At 41.9% G+C, this 12,927-nt stretch overlaps 1 protein-coding gene across 1 annotated transcript in view; it reads left to right on the top strand.

Moving 5' to 3' along the window:
* LOC113437168 (fatty acyl-CoA reductase 1-like) overlaps positions 1-12,927 on the top strand; it is a 38,032-nt gene that overhangs the window by 3,968 nt on the left and 21,137 nt on the right. Inside the window, exons 2-6 of the mRNA XM_026702045.2 lie at positions 2,880-3,103; positions 3,651-3,826; positions 4,303-4,482; positions 8,434-8,611; positions 12,228-12,272. Of these exons, the coding sequence (XP_026557830.1) occupies positions 2,903-3,103; positions 3,651-3,826; positions 4,303-4,482; positions 8,434-8,611; positions 12,228-12,272 (780 nt within the window). The 5' untranslated portion in view covers positions 2,880-2,902. The remainder of the gene's footprint in view (positions 1-2,879; positions 3,104-3,650; positions 3,827-4,302; positions 4,483-8,433; positions 8,612-12,227; positions 12,273-12,927) is intronic.

Consider the following 12,927-nt stretch of genomic DNA (forward strand, 5'->3'; position numbering starts at 1 on the left):
TCCTTGATCTTCCTTTTTTTGTAGATGATGTTTCTTACAAGTATTCTTTGGTCTTTAAAATCAGAATAGAGTTGGAAGGGACCTTGGAGTTCTTCTAGTCCAGGGGTCACCAACCTTTTGGACCGCCAATCTTTTGAACCACCAAACTCATAATTTTAAATCCTGCAGTCCACTAATATGAATTTTGACTGACGGTGATTTGCTGACATTGGTGGGAAAGTCGGTCCCATATTCCAGAGCTTCAGTAGTCACAGGACTGGCCCTTTGGTCATCCCGGAGCAGCTGCTCCTCCACCCAGGTGCATCGGCCTGCCATGGACTGGAGTAGCTGCTCCGGGATGACCAAAGGACCAGTCCTCTGACTCCGGCAGCTCTGGAATATGGGACCGTCTTTCCAACCAATGCCAGCAAGTCACCCCAGGGAGGATTTCCCTCCCCTGCCGTCGGTCTTACCTCTACCAATAATTCCAGCTCAAATGGCTCTACTCAAGGTAAGGTTTGCGCTTGGCCGAAGAGTGGGGACCAGTGGGTGGGCGGACTATGTAGGCAGTGCAGCCTTGTGTTCCTGTGCAGCCTGGATTAATTGCTTTGGGGGGGGTGACATTTCTCTGTGGACCACCAAAATTTTCTCACGGACCACCAGTGGTCCATGGCCCACTGATTAGTGGCCATTGTTCAACTCCCTGCTCGGGCATGAGTTCCTATATCATTTCAGACAAGTGACCATCCACTCTTCTGAAAAACCTCCAGTGATGGAGCACCCAGAACTTCTGAAAGCAAGCTCTTTCACTGGTTAATTGTCGTCACTGTTGTGAAGTTTCTCTTTAATCCCAGGTTGCTTCTCTCCTTGATTAGTTTCCATCCATTGCTTCTTGTCTTGCCTTCTGGTGCTTTGGAAAATAAATTGACCCCCTCCTTTTTGTAGCAGTCTCTCAAATACTGGAATATTGATAGCACGTCCACCCCTAGTTCTTCTTTTCTCTAGACTAGCCAAACCCAAATCCTACAACCGTTCTTCATATGTTCTAGTCTCCAGGCCTTTACAACAGGTCTTCTTGTTCATCAACTTCTTTTCTTTTGGCTGTTCTGGCTTGCTTGCATTCGACCATAACCTTTTGATCTTATTTTCCAAACATATCTTTCATTTAGGGGATGCACCATTTCTTTTTGTTTCCCTTGGTTTATATATTTTGCAGCCAAGTTATTCAGTTATTCAACTCCAGCAATGTTGCACATTAGTTGATTTGAAAGCCTCCAGCAATGGAGCACCCGCAATTCTAGATGATTAACTATTTTCCCTATTAGGAAATTTCTCCTTTGTTCTAGATTGCAACTCCCTTGACAAGTTTCCATCCATTATTTATCTTGCCCTCAGAGGCTTTGGAGAATAGGTTGTCCGCCTCTTCTTTGTGACAGCCCATCAAATTTTGGAAGACTACTATCAAGTTACCCTTAATCCTTCTCTTCACTAGGCTAAAAGCATAAAGGTTCCCCTCGCACATACGTGCTAGTCATTTCAGGTTCGAGGGGGTGGTGCTCATCTCTGTTACAAAGCTGAAGAGTCAGCGCTGTCCGAAGACATCTTCGTGTTCATGTGGCCAACATGACTAAATGCTGAAGGTGCATGGAACGCTGTTACCTTCCCACCAAAGGGGTCCCTATTTTTGTACTTGCATTTTTTACATGCTTTTGAACTGCTAGGTTGGCAGAAGCTGGGACAAGTAACAGGAGCTCACTCCATTATGCGGCGCTAGGGATTCGAACCGCTGAACTGCCGACCTTTCTGATCAACAAGCTCAGTGTCTTAACCACTGAGCCACCACGTCACCCCCTTTTTTCCCACTAGACTAGACCCTATTCCAGAAACCATTCTTCATGTGTTCTGGAGGCTAAAAGGTATGAAGAACTGTTGCAGGAATTGGACATGTCTAGTCTACTGAGAAGAAGGATGACATGATAGAATAGACTAGAATACTTTATTGGCCAAGTGTGATTGGATACACAAGGAGTTTGTCTGGGTGCAAATACTCTCAGCGTAGATAAAAGAAAAGATACATTCTTCAAGAGTCAAGAATCATCAGGTCCAATACTTAATGATAGTCATAGGGTACAATAAGCAATCAAATCATACTAAGAAACAGTCAATATAAATCGTAAGGATACCAGTGACAAAGTTACAGTCATACAGTCACAAGTGGGAGAGAATGGGTGATAAGGAGTGATGAGAAGATTAATAGTAATAGTAGTGCAGACTTTGTAAATAGCTGGACAGTGTTGAGGGAATTATTTGTTTAGCAGAGTGATGGCGTTTGGGGGAAAACTGTCCTTGTGACTAGTTGTTCTGGTGTGCAGTGCTCTATATTGTCGTTTTAGGGGTAGGAGTTAAAACAGTTTATGTCTGGGATGTGAGGGGGTCTGTAGATATTTCCACAGCCCTCTTTTTGATCCGAGCAGCACACAGGTCCTCGATGGAAGGCAGGTTGGTAGTAATTGTAATGAAAGCAGCCTTCCAATATTGGAGGGGCTGGCATAAAGAAGAAGTGGGGGTCAACCTATTTTCCAAAGCAGCAGAAGACAAGAAACAATGGATGGAAACTTTGCCTCCAGTAATTATGGGTGCTTCATCACCAGAAGCTTTTAAGAAAAGACTGGACAGCCACTTGTCTGGAATAGTATAAAGTCTCCTGCTTGAGCCAGGGACTGGACTAGAAGACTCCAAGGTTCCTTTCAACTGTTATTCTGTTAAAAGCTCTTGGATTCTACAGTTGGAAGATTTAGCAGATTGATTGTATAGATGTCCTGCACATCAGAAGGCTGTTTCAAAGGTTGTTCCATAAGTTTTGAACATTGAGCGCTGTGATTTATGTACTTTCCTGCTAGATCCTGCCAGCAAGCACCTGGAAATGAAGGACACGGTGTCTTTGGTTGGCGCTTACTACAGTGGGAAGTCAGTCCTTGTTACAGGAGCCACAGGGTTTATGGGCAAAGTGCTGATCGAGAAGTTTCTCCGTTCTTGCCACGATGTGAAAACCATCTATGTGTGTGTGCGGCCCAAAGCTGGACATTCCATACAAACTCGAGTAGAGAATATGCTGAAATGCAAGGTAAGGAATTCAAAGATGGGAAGAAACAGATAGCAGCTAGTAGGGTTTTAGTGAGTCAGTCAGAGTCACCACATTCTTGTGCCTTTGGTGCTGTGGTGAGAAAGCACATCTATCCATAGCAGCAAAGATTAGATTTCTTGGAATCGTGGTTTTACTTCAGCCACAACTTGTAAAGATAAGTAGGCTGGGATATGCTATTAGTAAATTTAAATATTCAGAGGGAATGCAGAAGGGAGTAACTGTTGGAATCCATTATTGGAATGTATTTCTATGCAACAACTACAGTAATATTCAGCCAGTAGTTGCCAGTATTTACAAGTTTGGATCTATAGTATGTATGTATGTATGTATGTATGTATGTATGTATGTATGTATGTATATATATCCATAAATTTGAAATGTCTGCTCAGCAGTCAATTTGGTTCTATCTGCCAGCATTTGATGTTACTATTAATAACGTAAAATAAATTCATTCCTAGTGGGTTTTGACTTGAGGAACCAGGAGCATTTTCCTTGTTTGCTAAGTGAACGTTGTCTCAAAATCTAGGTGTTTGATAGAGTCCGGGAAGAGTGGCCCAATTTCCATGAGAAGATTAAGCCCATCAGTGCTGAATTCACCAAGCCAAACCTGGCCATCTCTTCTGAAGACATGGAGGAGCTGGTCTCTGAGGTCAACGTGATCTTCCATTGTGCTGCAACAGTTCGATTTGATGAGCCTCTGAAGTAAGTTCTCCTTCCGTCCTTCATTTTATTGGAAATCACCACTTTGATATAACAACCTCCAGGCCATTCCTGAAGACATTCTCAGAGGGAAAAATTAGTTACTAAGAAAGAGCAATGGATGGTGGGTTGGTTGGTTCATTCATTCATTCACTCCATTCATTCATTCACTCCATTCATTCATTCATTCAATAATTTGTAAATTCAACCATGCCAGAGGTATATTTCCAATTTTACAACAGAGACCTTTTGTAAGATGATGTAATTTCCACTTGTGGTTTTCTCCATACCACGTGAGATACCACTGACACCAAAGCAGTGAGGACAGATTTCCAAATCCAGCACAGCAGTTTTATCTCTGTGGAATTATGTTCCTCTTCAGTGTTTGAAGTGGATCTCAGAAGAGCCAGAAGGATTGGTTTGGACTTCCTCTGACACCAGGTGAACCTCATCCTGGCTTTTTGTGCTTTATTGAACAGGGATGCCCTTCTCCTGAATGTCATGGGCACCCAGCAGCTCCTGGAGCTGGCCCACCAGATGAAGAACCTCAAAGCCCTCATCCACGTTTCAACGGCCTTCTCAAACTGTAATCGGGAGAACATAGAAGAGGTCATCTATCCTGTTCCTGTAGAACCAAAGAAGCTCTTGGAACTGGTGGCGTAAGTAATGCAACCAGAGGTGTATTCAGCTGGTTTGGACCAGTTCTAGCATGCCGATAGTGAAAATTTTGAGTAGTTCAGAGAACCGGCAAATATCACCTCTGATTGGCCCCACCCACACGCGCCTGCCCTTTCCTGTCCTATATTCCCTTGTTTTTTAGCTCAGCTGATGTGCTCTGCAGAGTGGATTGCCGCACCTCAGCTGAGGTAAAAACAGCTCACCCCACCCCCATTGATACAGAGGGTGGTCTTTGAGCCCTGTGGGTGCAAAAAGCACGCTCTCAGAACCAGCAGGAAAAAAATTTGGAAACCCACCACTGGAAGCAACCCTTCCTCTGTTGTGATGTATTTGCAAGTACATTTGAAGCAAAAATTGTTGTCTTGTCCTATACACTTTCTTCCAAGAGAGAGAGGATTTGTGGTAATGAAGTTCCAGAAATGGACAAGATTTATGTAGATGCCTCACGCAAAGAGTATTGTTACAATGTAGAATAGAATTCTTGATAGAATAGAATTCTTTATTGGCCAAGAGTGATTGGACACCCAAGGAATTTATCTCTGGTACATAAACTCTCAGTGTACATGCGAGCAAAAAGTGATAAATCATGATCATAATCACAAATACAATGATTATATAATATAATGAACTTTGTCCTGGTAAATAGTAATGGAGAAGGAGGAAACACATACTCTGACAAAAGAACATCAACCATCATTGTGTTACCTTCTTGACTCTTTGGACTACAGCGTCAGGCAATCCCAGTTTGCAAGAGCAAGAGCACCTAGACTCATATACCACTTTGCAGTCCTTTACAGCCCTCTCAAGGAGTCAGAGTATTGTCCCCAACAATCTGGGTCCTCATTTTAACCACCTCAGAATGATGGAAAACTGAGTCAATCTTGAGCCTGGTGAGATTTGAACTGCCAAATTGTAGGCAGCCAGCAGTCAGCAGAAGTAGCCTGCAGTACTGCACTCTAACCACTGCACCACTGCGGCTCCATGGTCTATCAGTTGATAAACAGTGCTCCCTCTGTACCTGGAGCCTATGGGAAGACTAGAAGTTATATGATGTCATCAGATCAGTGGTGGGGTTCAAAAATATGTACTACCGGTTCTGTGAGTGTGGCTTGTTGGGCATGGCATGGCTTGGTGGGCGTAGCAGGGGAAGGATACTGCAAAATCCCCATTCCCTCTCCATCCCACTAACCTGCTTTCCAGCTCCATTCTCCTGTGCAGGGCAACAAAAGAAAAAAAAAGAAGAGTTGTAAACCTAATCCTGCGTAGCTTTTTCTCCGGTAATATCACACTACTAACTAGAGCATACAAAACATTTGCTAGACCAATACTTGAATACAGCTCATCAGTCTGGAACCCGCATTACATATCTGATATTAATACAATTGAGAAAGTCCCGAAATATTTCACAAGAAGAGTTCTCCACTCCTCTACTCATAGTAGAATACCTTATGCCACCAGACTTGAAATTTTAGACCTAGACAACCTAGAACTATGCCACCTTCAGTTCAATCTGAGTATAGTACATAAAATTATCTATTGCAATGTCCTACCTGTCAATGAATACTTCAGCTTCAACCACAACAATAGAAGAGCAAACAATAGATATAAACTCAAGGTAAACCGCACCAAACTTGATTGCAGGAAATACAACTTCAGCAACAGAGTGGTCAATGTCTGGAATACTCTACCTGACTCTGTGGTTTCTTCCCCAAAACCCCAAAACCTTAACCTTAGACTGTCTACTATTGACCTCACCCCTTTCCTAAGAGGTCTGTAGGGGGCGTGCATAAGCGCACCAATGTGCCTACTGTCCCTGTCCTATTGTTTCTTTCTTTCTTTTTTCTTATTCATATCCATTTCATGTATTCATAACTATGTTTATACTTATACCTGTTATCTTATAATCGCTTGACAAAATAAAATAAATAAAAAATAAATAAATAAGAGCCAGCTGATCAGCTGGGACTCAATGGAAGGCAGAGAAGAAATGGGGGCGGGGCCAGTCAGAGGTAGGATTTGCCGGTTCTCCGAACTACTCAAAATTTCCTCTACCGGTTCTCCAGAACTGATCAGAAACTTCTGAAAAGCAGCTCTGCATCTGACCCTGCAATCTCATATATAGTGTCATTGTGAGAAATGTGAGGTCCACTTGAATATCTCTCTTAGATTTAACAGAGATTTCTAACTTCCACTTTAGAGGCGAGCAGAAAAATGATTTTTGATTCAAGGTGACCATCAGCAGAATAGGATCTGATTCCATTTGTAGAAGGCCTTTCCGTTTTCTTGCGCTGCAAGACTTAAGCCGATTTTTAAAATTCATTTTATTATCCTTCAACAGACATTAATACTTCACTTCAGTATAAGCTTCTACAGTACCCAACAATTATTCCATTTCGGAACAAACATATTACATCCATCTGTAGAGATTCTCAGTCATCCAGGTCATGTCCCAATTTGGGATGAACACCATTTGAATGGTGTGAGAGTAGGAACAGATTTCCTGAGGAAAAAATTGCAGATTACAGAAACCATTTGCATTACTCAGGTTACCCTGAGGACACAGAGAAATCTTCAAGTGGCCTCAACCACCCTCTAAAAGGATGCAAATAACCAGCTGTCCGCAAGGAATATAAATCCTTCCATTCTCCACCATCCAGTCAGAACTGAAGAAGCTTCTTGGATGAGAAGCGAAACATCTTCAAAACAAAAAACAAGAAAGTCCAGTTGCCTCCTGAAAAAGCCCCTTTGGGATATAACATCCATTATCTCAAATTTGAGATACGTTATTTTTGCATGTTCATGTTCTTTTCCAATGTATTCTTGTCGCGAGTTTATTCCTATTTCAATAGCTTATGGATGATTGTAATGACGTATGATTTTAATTCAGTGGAAGATTTATTGTGCAATTTCTGCACATATGCATGACAATGTGAACATACACCTCGTGTGCTTTTCTTCTTTTAGTTTCCTACTTTGGTTTCTTGAATATATGAAAATCAAAACAATTGAAACAAATTACATGGATTTCTTCACATACGGCCATATCTGCTTATTCACTTCTACTTAGTTGCATAAAGGAAGTCAAGCCATGTAACAGAAATTTAACTTTTACAAGGCTGTGCATACGAAAATGCATAAGGAAAAATGTTCGCCTTGCCTCCCCATGGATATTTTTATATTTGAAAAATAACTCTTAAGTGATAGATGGCTACCTCATATAGCTTTTCCAGGCAAATGTGTATAAAAATACATAAGGACCAGAGGTGGTATTCAGCAGATTCTGACTAGTTCTGGAGAACCAGCAGCATAAATTTTGAGTGGTTCGGAGAACTGGCAAATACCACCTCTGACTGGTGATTTTACAGTATCCTTCCCCTGCCATGCCCACCAAGCCATGGCCAAAGAACCAGTAGTAAAAAAAATTGAATCCCACTACTGATAAGGACAGATTTAACAGATAATCAGAATTGGAAGGGACTGCCATTTGTCAGAAATGTTTATAACAAAAAATGCTCAAATCTACCCTTGTCCTTAACTCTGTAACTTCCTTCCTTTATAGACCACACAGGAAATATAACCAGATAAGATAATTCTGCTTCGTGGTAAAGCTACATTAGCAGAAACCTGCGAGCTTGAAAGTATAGTTCTCCTGCTTTCTCTTTTATAGGCCAAAAAACTAAGGAGGGTCTTTTTTAACAGATAATCAGAGTTGGAAGGGACCTTGTAGGTCATCTAGTCCAACCCCCTGCCCAAGGGGGAAACCCTACACCATTTCTGACAAATGGCAGTCCAATCTGTTCTTGAAAGTCTCAAGTGATGAAGCTCCCACAACTTCCGAAGGCAACTTCTGTTCCATCCACAGTGATGTTCTCACTGTCAATATTTTTCTTCCCATGCATATCTTTTATGGTTTTTTTTTATAATCCCCTTAGGTGGATGGATGGGTCCCTCATTGAAGCGATCACCCCCAATTTGATTGGAGACTGGCCTAACACCTACACCTTCTCCAAAGCTCTGACCGAACATCTGATCCAGCAGGAGAAAGGAGACTTAAATGTTGCCATCGTTCGACCTTCTATCGTGGGAGCTAGTTGGCAGGAGCCCTTCCCGGTAAGTAGGTTTGCTCTACCAGTGCTTGGTTCTCATCCAACACCGAGTAAACGGGTTGATTTAGAACCGTTCCCTGCAAATAAGAATGTCATTTCCCTGCAGGAGGGAATCCATCACCAATGAACTCCAAAGCTTGGATAATATAAATCAAGATGAATTTGCCAATAACTAATGGAATAATATGAATTGATAAAATTTGCAAATGTGACGGATATAAGAATATATGATTAATGAATATAGAGAATGAAAGAGAATAAAGAGATGGATATAAAGCAAGGATCTCTAAACTTGGCAAGTTTTAGACCTGTGGACTTCAACTCCCAGAATTCTTGAACTAACCTGACTGGAGGAGGAATTCTGGGAGTTGAAGTCCACAAGTCTTAAAGCTGTCAAGTTTGAAGACCCCTGATATAAAGTAATGTATGCGAATATAAAAAGGGGAATTGGTAATAGATAATGATGTGAAATTAGACAAGAAAGCTGTATCTGTGATTATGGTCATGTTTGATTTAAAATGTAAAAAGCCTGGAACCCCACTGTTCACCCAAAGATGTATTTAAAGAAATAAAAATAAAAAATTACTTGCAAAAATAAACCACCACCTCCAATGAACTCTAAAGCAATAGTTTGTCTCCAGAGAGTCAACCTGGATGGGTTTTATCATGATCCGAAGGCCATGAGCTCCAGAGCTGGCATTCAGCAGGTTCTGAGCTGTTCTGGAGAACCAGTAGCGGAAATTTTGAATAGTTCTGAGAACCGGTAGCAGAAATTTTCAGTAGTTTAGAATACCACCTCTGACTGGCCCCACCCCCATCTATTCTCTGCCTCCTTCCCCTGGAGTGGGGTGGGAATGGAGATTTTACAGTATCCTTCCCCTGCCATGCCCATCAAGCCACACCCACAGAACTGGTAGTAAAAAAATTTGAATCGCACCACTGATGAGGTCAAAAGAACTCCAGCAAGGTGTGTCAGAGTATATTCATGACCTGGGATAGAGCTTGGTAACAAGGTCAGCCAATGAATAGGCATAGCAACTAAATCAGCCAATGAGGACAGTTTGGAAACTGAAACTAGAAGTAGCGTAGGCTGGAAACTGAAACTAGAAGTAGTCTAGGTGTGGCTCTATATTAAGCTCTGCAAGTCTGCAGCTATGTGAAGCTCTGAGTCTGTCTATTGAAAATGAAACCGGTTCTCTCCTCTCGCTTGCCTGCTGAACTAAAGTAAAAGAGAAACTAACTTGCTTGCTTGCTTGCTGAAGACTGGAGCTCTGCTCTGAACTTGCAACATGTTTCTGTCTGAGTTTGCTCCATGTTGGAGAACTCTACAACTGGTTTGGAAAATCTACTTATTATGTTTATAAAGATGTTTTAAATGAAGCATCAGCCACCTGTGTATATTTTTCTGGTGCTGAATTAACACTGCAAAACTGTGAACAAAGTGGACCTCATTCTCAAGGGTTAGGTCAGGGGTGTCAAACTCGAGGCCCGCAAGACGGGGTGCTTAAATCTGGCCTATGAGGCCACCCTGGAAACAGAGAAGGACTGGCCCATGGTGTCTCTGCCAGCAAAAACCAAGCACAGGATAATGTGGCCCACCTGAGCTCCTTTTTCAGCTGTGGTGGCCTTCTGCAACCCTCTGTCAGCAAAAACGGAGCTCGGGAAAGGAGTATGTGGCCCATCCAAGCTCTGTTTTTACTGGCAGAGTAGTGCTCAGGCCACCACATGTACCCCCCAACATGGGTGACATTGAGCTGGCCACACTCACCCTGGCCACGCCCACCCAGCCCCCCAAGGTCAAACACAACCCTGACGTAGCCCTTAATGAAGTCGAGCTTGACACTCCTGCTGTAACACTTTCATTAATGGAAACAGAGGAGATAACTCTCCCATCTTCTAGTGTGACTGTCAGCAGCCCTCTCTTACAGTTTAACTTGGACAAACTGGCCACACTTTACACAAAAGAATAAACAGACATGAGCCTTGGTGGTGCACTAGTTGGAATGCAGTATTGCAGATTAATTCTGCCAACTGCCATCAGTTCGATTCTCACCGGCTCAAAGTCAACTCAGCCTTCCATCCTTCCGAGGTTAGTAAAATGAGGATTTTGGGGGGCAACGTGCTGACTCTGTAAACTTCTTAGAGAGGGCTTTAAAGCACCGTGAAGCAGTTTATAAGTCTAAATGCTATTTGTTGAGGTAATTCCCCGTTAGGAGAATGAGCGCATACAGGGAGACGTATTGAGAGAAGTGTATATAATACACACACAGCACACAGATATACTGTACGGTAAATGTAGGTTTTACTTCCAGAAAGGTTTAAGCAAAGTTCAAACAAGCAATCCAAAGTCATTCACAGGTAAGATCAGTCAGTTTTTAGTCCAGGGATAATCCAATAACAAAGTCCAGTGTCAAAAACAGTTCAGTATCAGACTTACATCAAATCCAGGAATAGCAGTCAATTAGAAGGAACGGCAATATTCTCCAACAAAACAAAAAACAGAGACTCACTCACTTCACTGAGACTCTTCTGAGATTAAGACTAAGACAACCCAGGTTTCTGGCTCCATCTTATGGCCGTTTGAGTAACCACACCCAATTGCAGTTTTTAGCATGCTCTTAAAGAGACAGTATTAAAATGTCTATCCTGGTTTATATATTTCCATCCCAAATAGTTGTTAGGTTACTTACATTCCTATTACGATTGCTATTTCTCAGTGCACTGTGTACCTTATTAACACGCTCATAATTGCATGACTCTATGCATCATAACTAACTACTGGCTAGTAATGTTCATAAAATTCTCATTTCATCTTTCCTATTTATGTATGTGCTGACAACGGCTGAGGTTTTTAAATAAATGAATATTTCAGCCAATTATCTTTTTCCCCCCTCAAAAATGCTTGTCTACAGTCATTGGCCAGGAAGGATCAATTTTCTTTACTGTTCGATCTGAAAAACTAGCTTGAAAATTCACAAAGAAGCAAATCTGGTAGCTTCCATATTCATTTCCAAAGTTTGGGCAGAATTCATGTTTCCAAGTCACCATCGATTTTCTTTTTGGTTTGTTAGCCCTTAACTAATATTAATATCATGCTTGTAACATTTTCTCAATAATGCTGTGAGCAGCATAATTCCGCATCAGAATTGTGATTCCCAATTTTGAAAGACACGCGTCCCCCTCCCCCCAAAATGAAATGAGGTGTGCCTTTTTCTCATGGTTTAACATTTTTATTGAGTTATAAAATATTGTAAAATACAAAATACAAAAGTAAATAGAAAAGCAGTAGTGGGGAGGGGAAAGGGGAAGAAAAACGAGGAAAGATAGTGAAAAAAAAAGAGAAGGAAAAGAAGCAATGACTTCTGACTTTCTCTGTTATAGTAGAATAAGACATTAACATGAAATTGCAACTTTTTGCGTTTTCCATGATAATATGAACCAAGCGATTTCTATAAAGATCTATCAGTCTAATTGGTAAAACCCAAAGTCAAAGTTTCGTTCTTTTCCAATTCAAGCACCAAGTTCAGAAGTGGCCTCCATGTGGAAACAAAAATACTTTGATTCTTTTCTTTAATTGAAGTAGTCAATGCTACATATTTTTTCTATATTTTTATTTTCAGGGTTGGATTGATAACTTCAACAGCGTAAGTGGCTCCTTTGTCGCGGTAAGTAGAGTAGTGATGGGATTCAAAAAAATTTATTACTGGTTTCTTGGGCGTGTCTTGTGGGGGCGTGGTGTGGTTTGGTGGGCATGGCAGGGGAAGGTTACTGCAAAATCCCCCTTCCCTTCCCACCCCACTAACCTGCTTTCCAGCTCTGTTCTCCTGTGCAGGGCAACCAAAGAAGACCCAGCCGATCAGCTGGGACTCAATGGGAGGCGGAGAATAGATGGGGGTGGGGCCAGTCAGAGGTGGTATTTGCCGATTCTACAAACTACTCAAAATGTCCACTACCACTTCTCCAGAACTGATCATAGAACATAGAACAACAGAGCTGGAAAGGACCTTGGAGGTCATCTAGCCCAACCTTCTGCTTGAGCAGGACAGTCTATTCCAAATATGGTCAGAACCTGCTGAATACCACCTCTGAAATAGAGATGAGATTCAGGTCTTCTGAATCTTAGGGCAGCAAAAGAAGGAAACCACGAGAACCAAAGCTTGAAGCTCAGCTGTGAAGCGATGGTGGCAGAATCCTTACAGAGCATAGACCAATCCAACAGCTCACAACTCTGCCCTTTTAGCTTTTTGAACAATTATATCCATCAACACACTGTGAATGGAAGAAGTGGAAAGTGTTCTTTCCCAGTTCCTTAGTATACAG

The sequence above is a fragment of the Pseudonaja textilis genome, chromosome 5 (genome assembly GCF_049901715.1).
Source record: "Pseudonaja textilis isolate UNSWEBS1 chromosome 5, rPseTex1.2, whole genome shotgun sequence".
Classification (NCBI taxonomy): domain Eukaryota; kingdom Metazoa; phylum Chordata; class Lepidosauria; order Squamata; family Elapidae; genus Pseudonaja; species Pseudonaja textilis.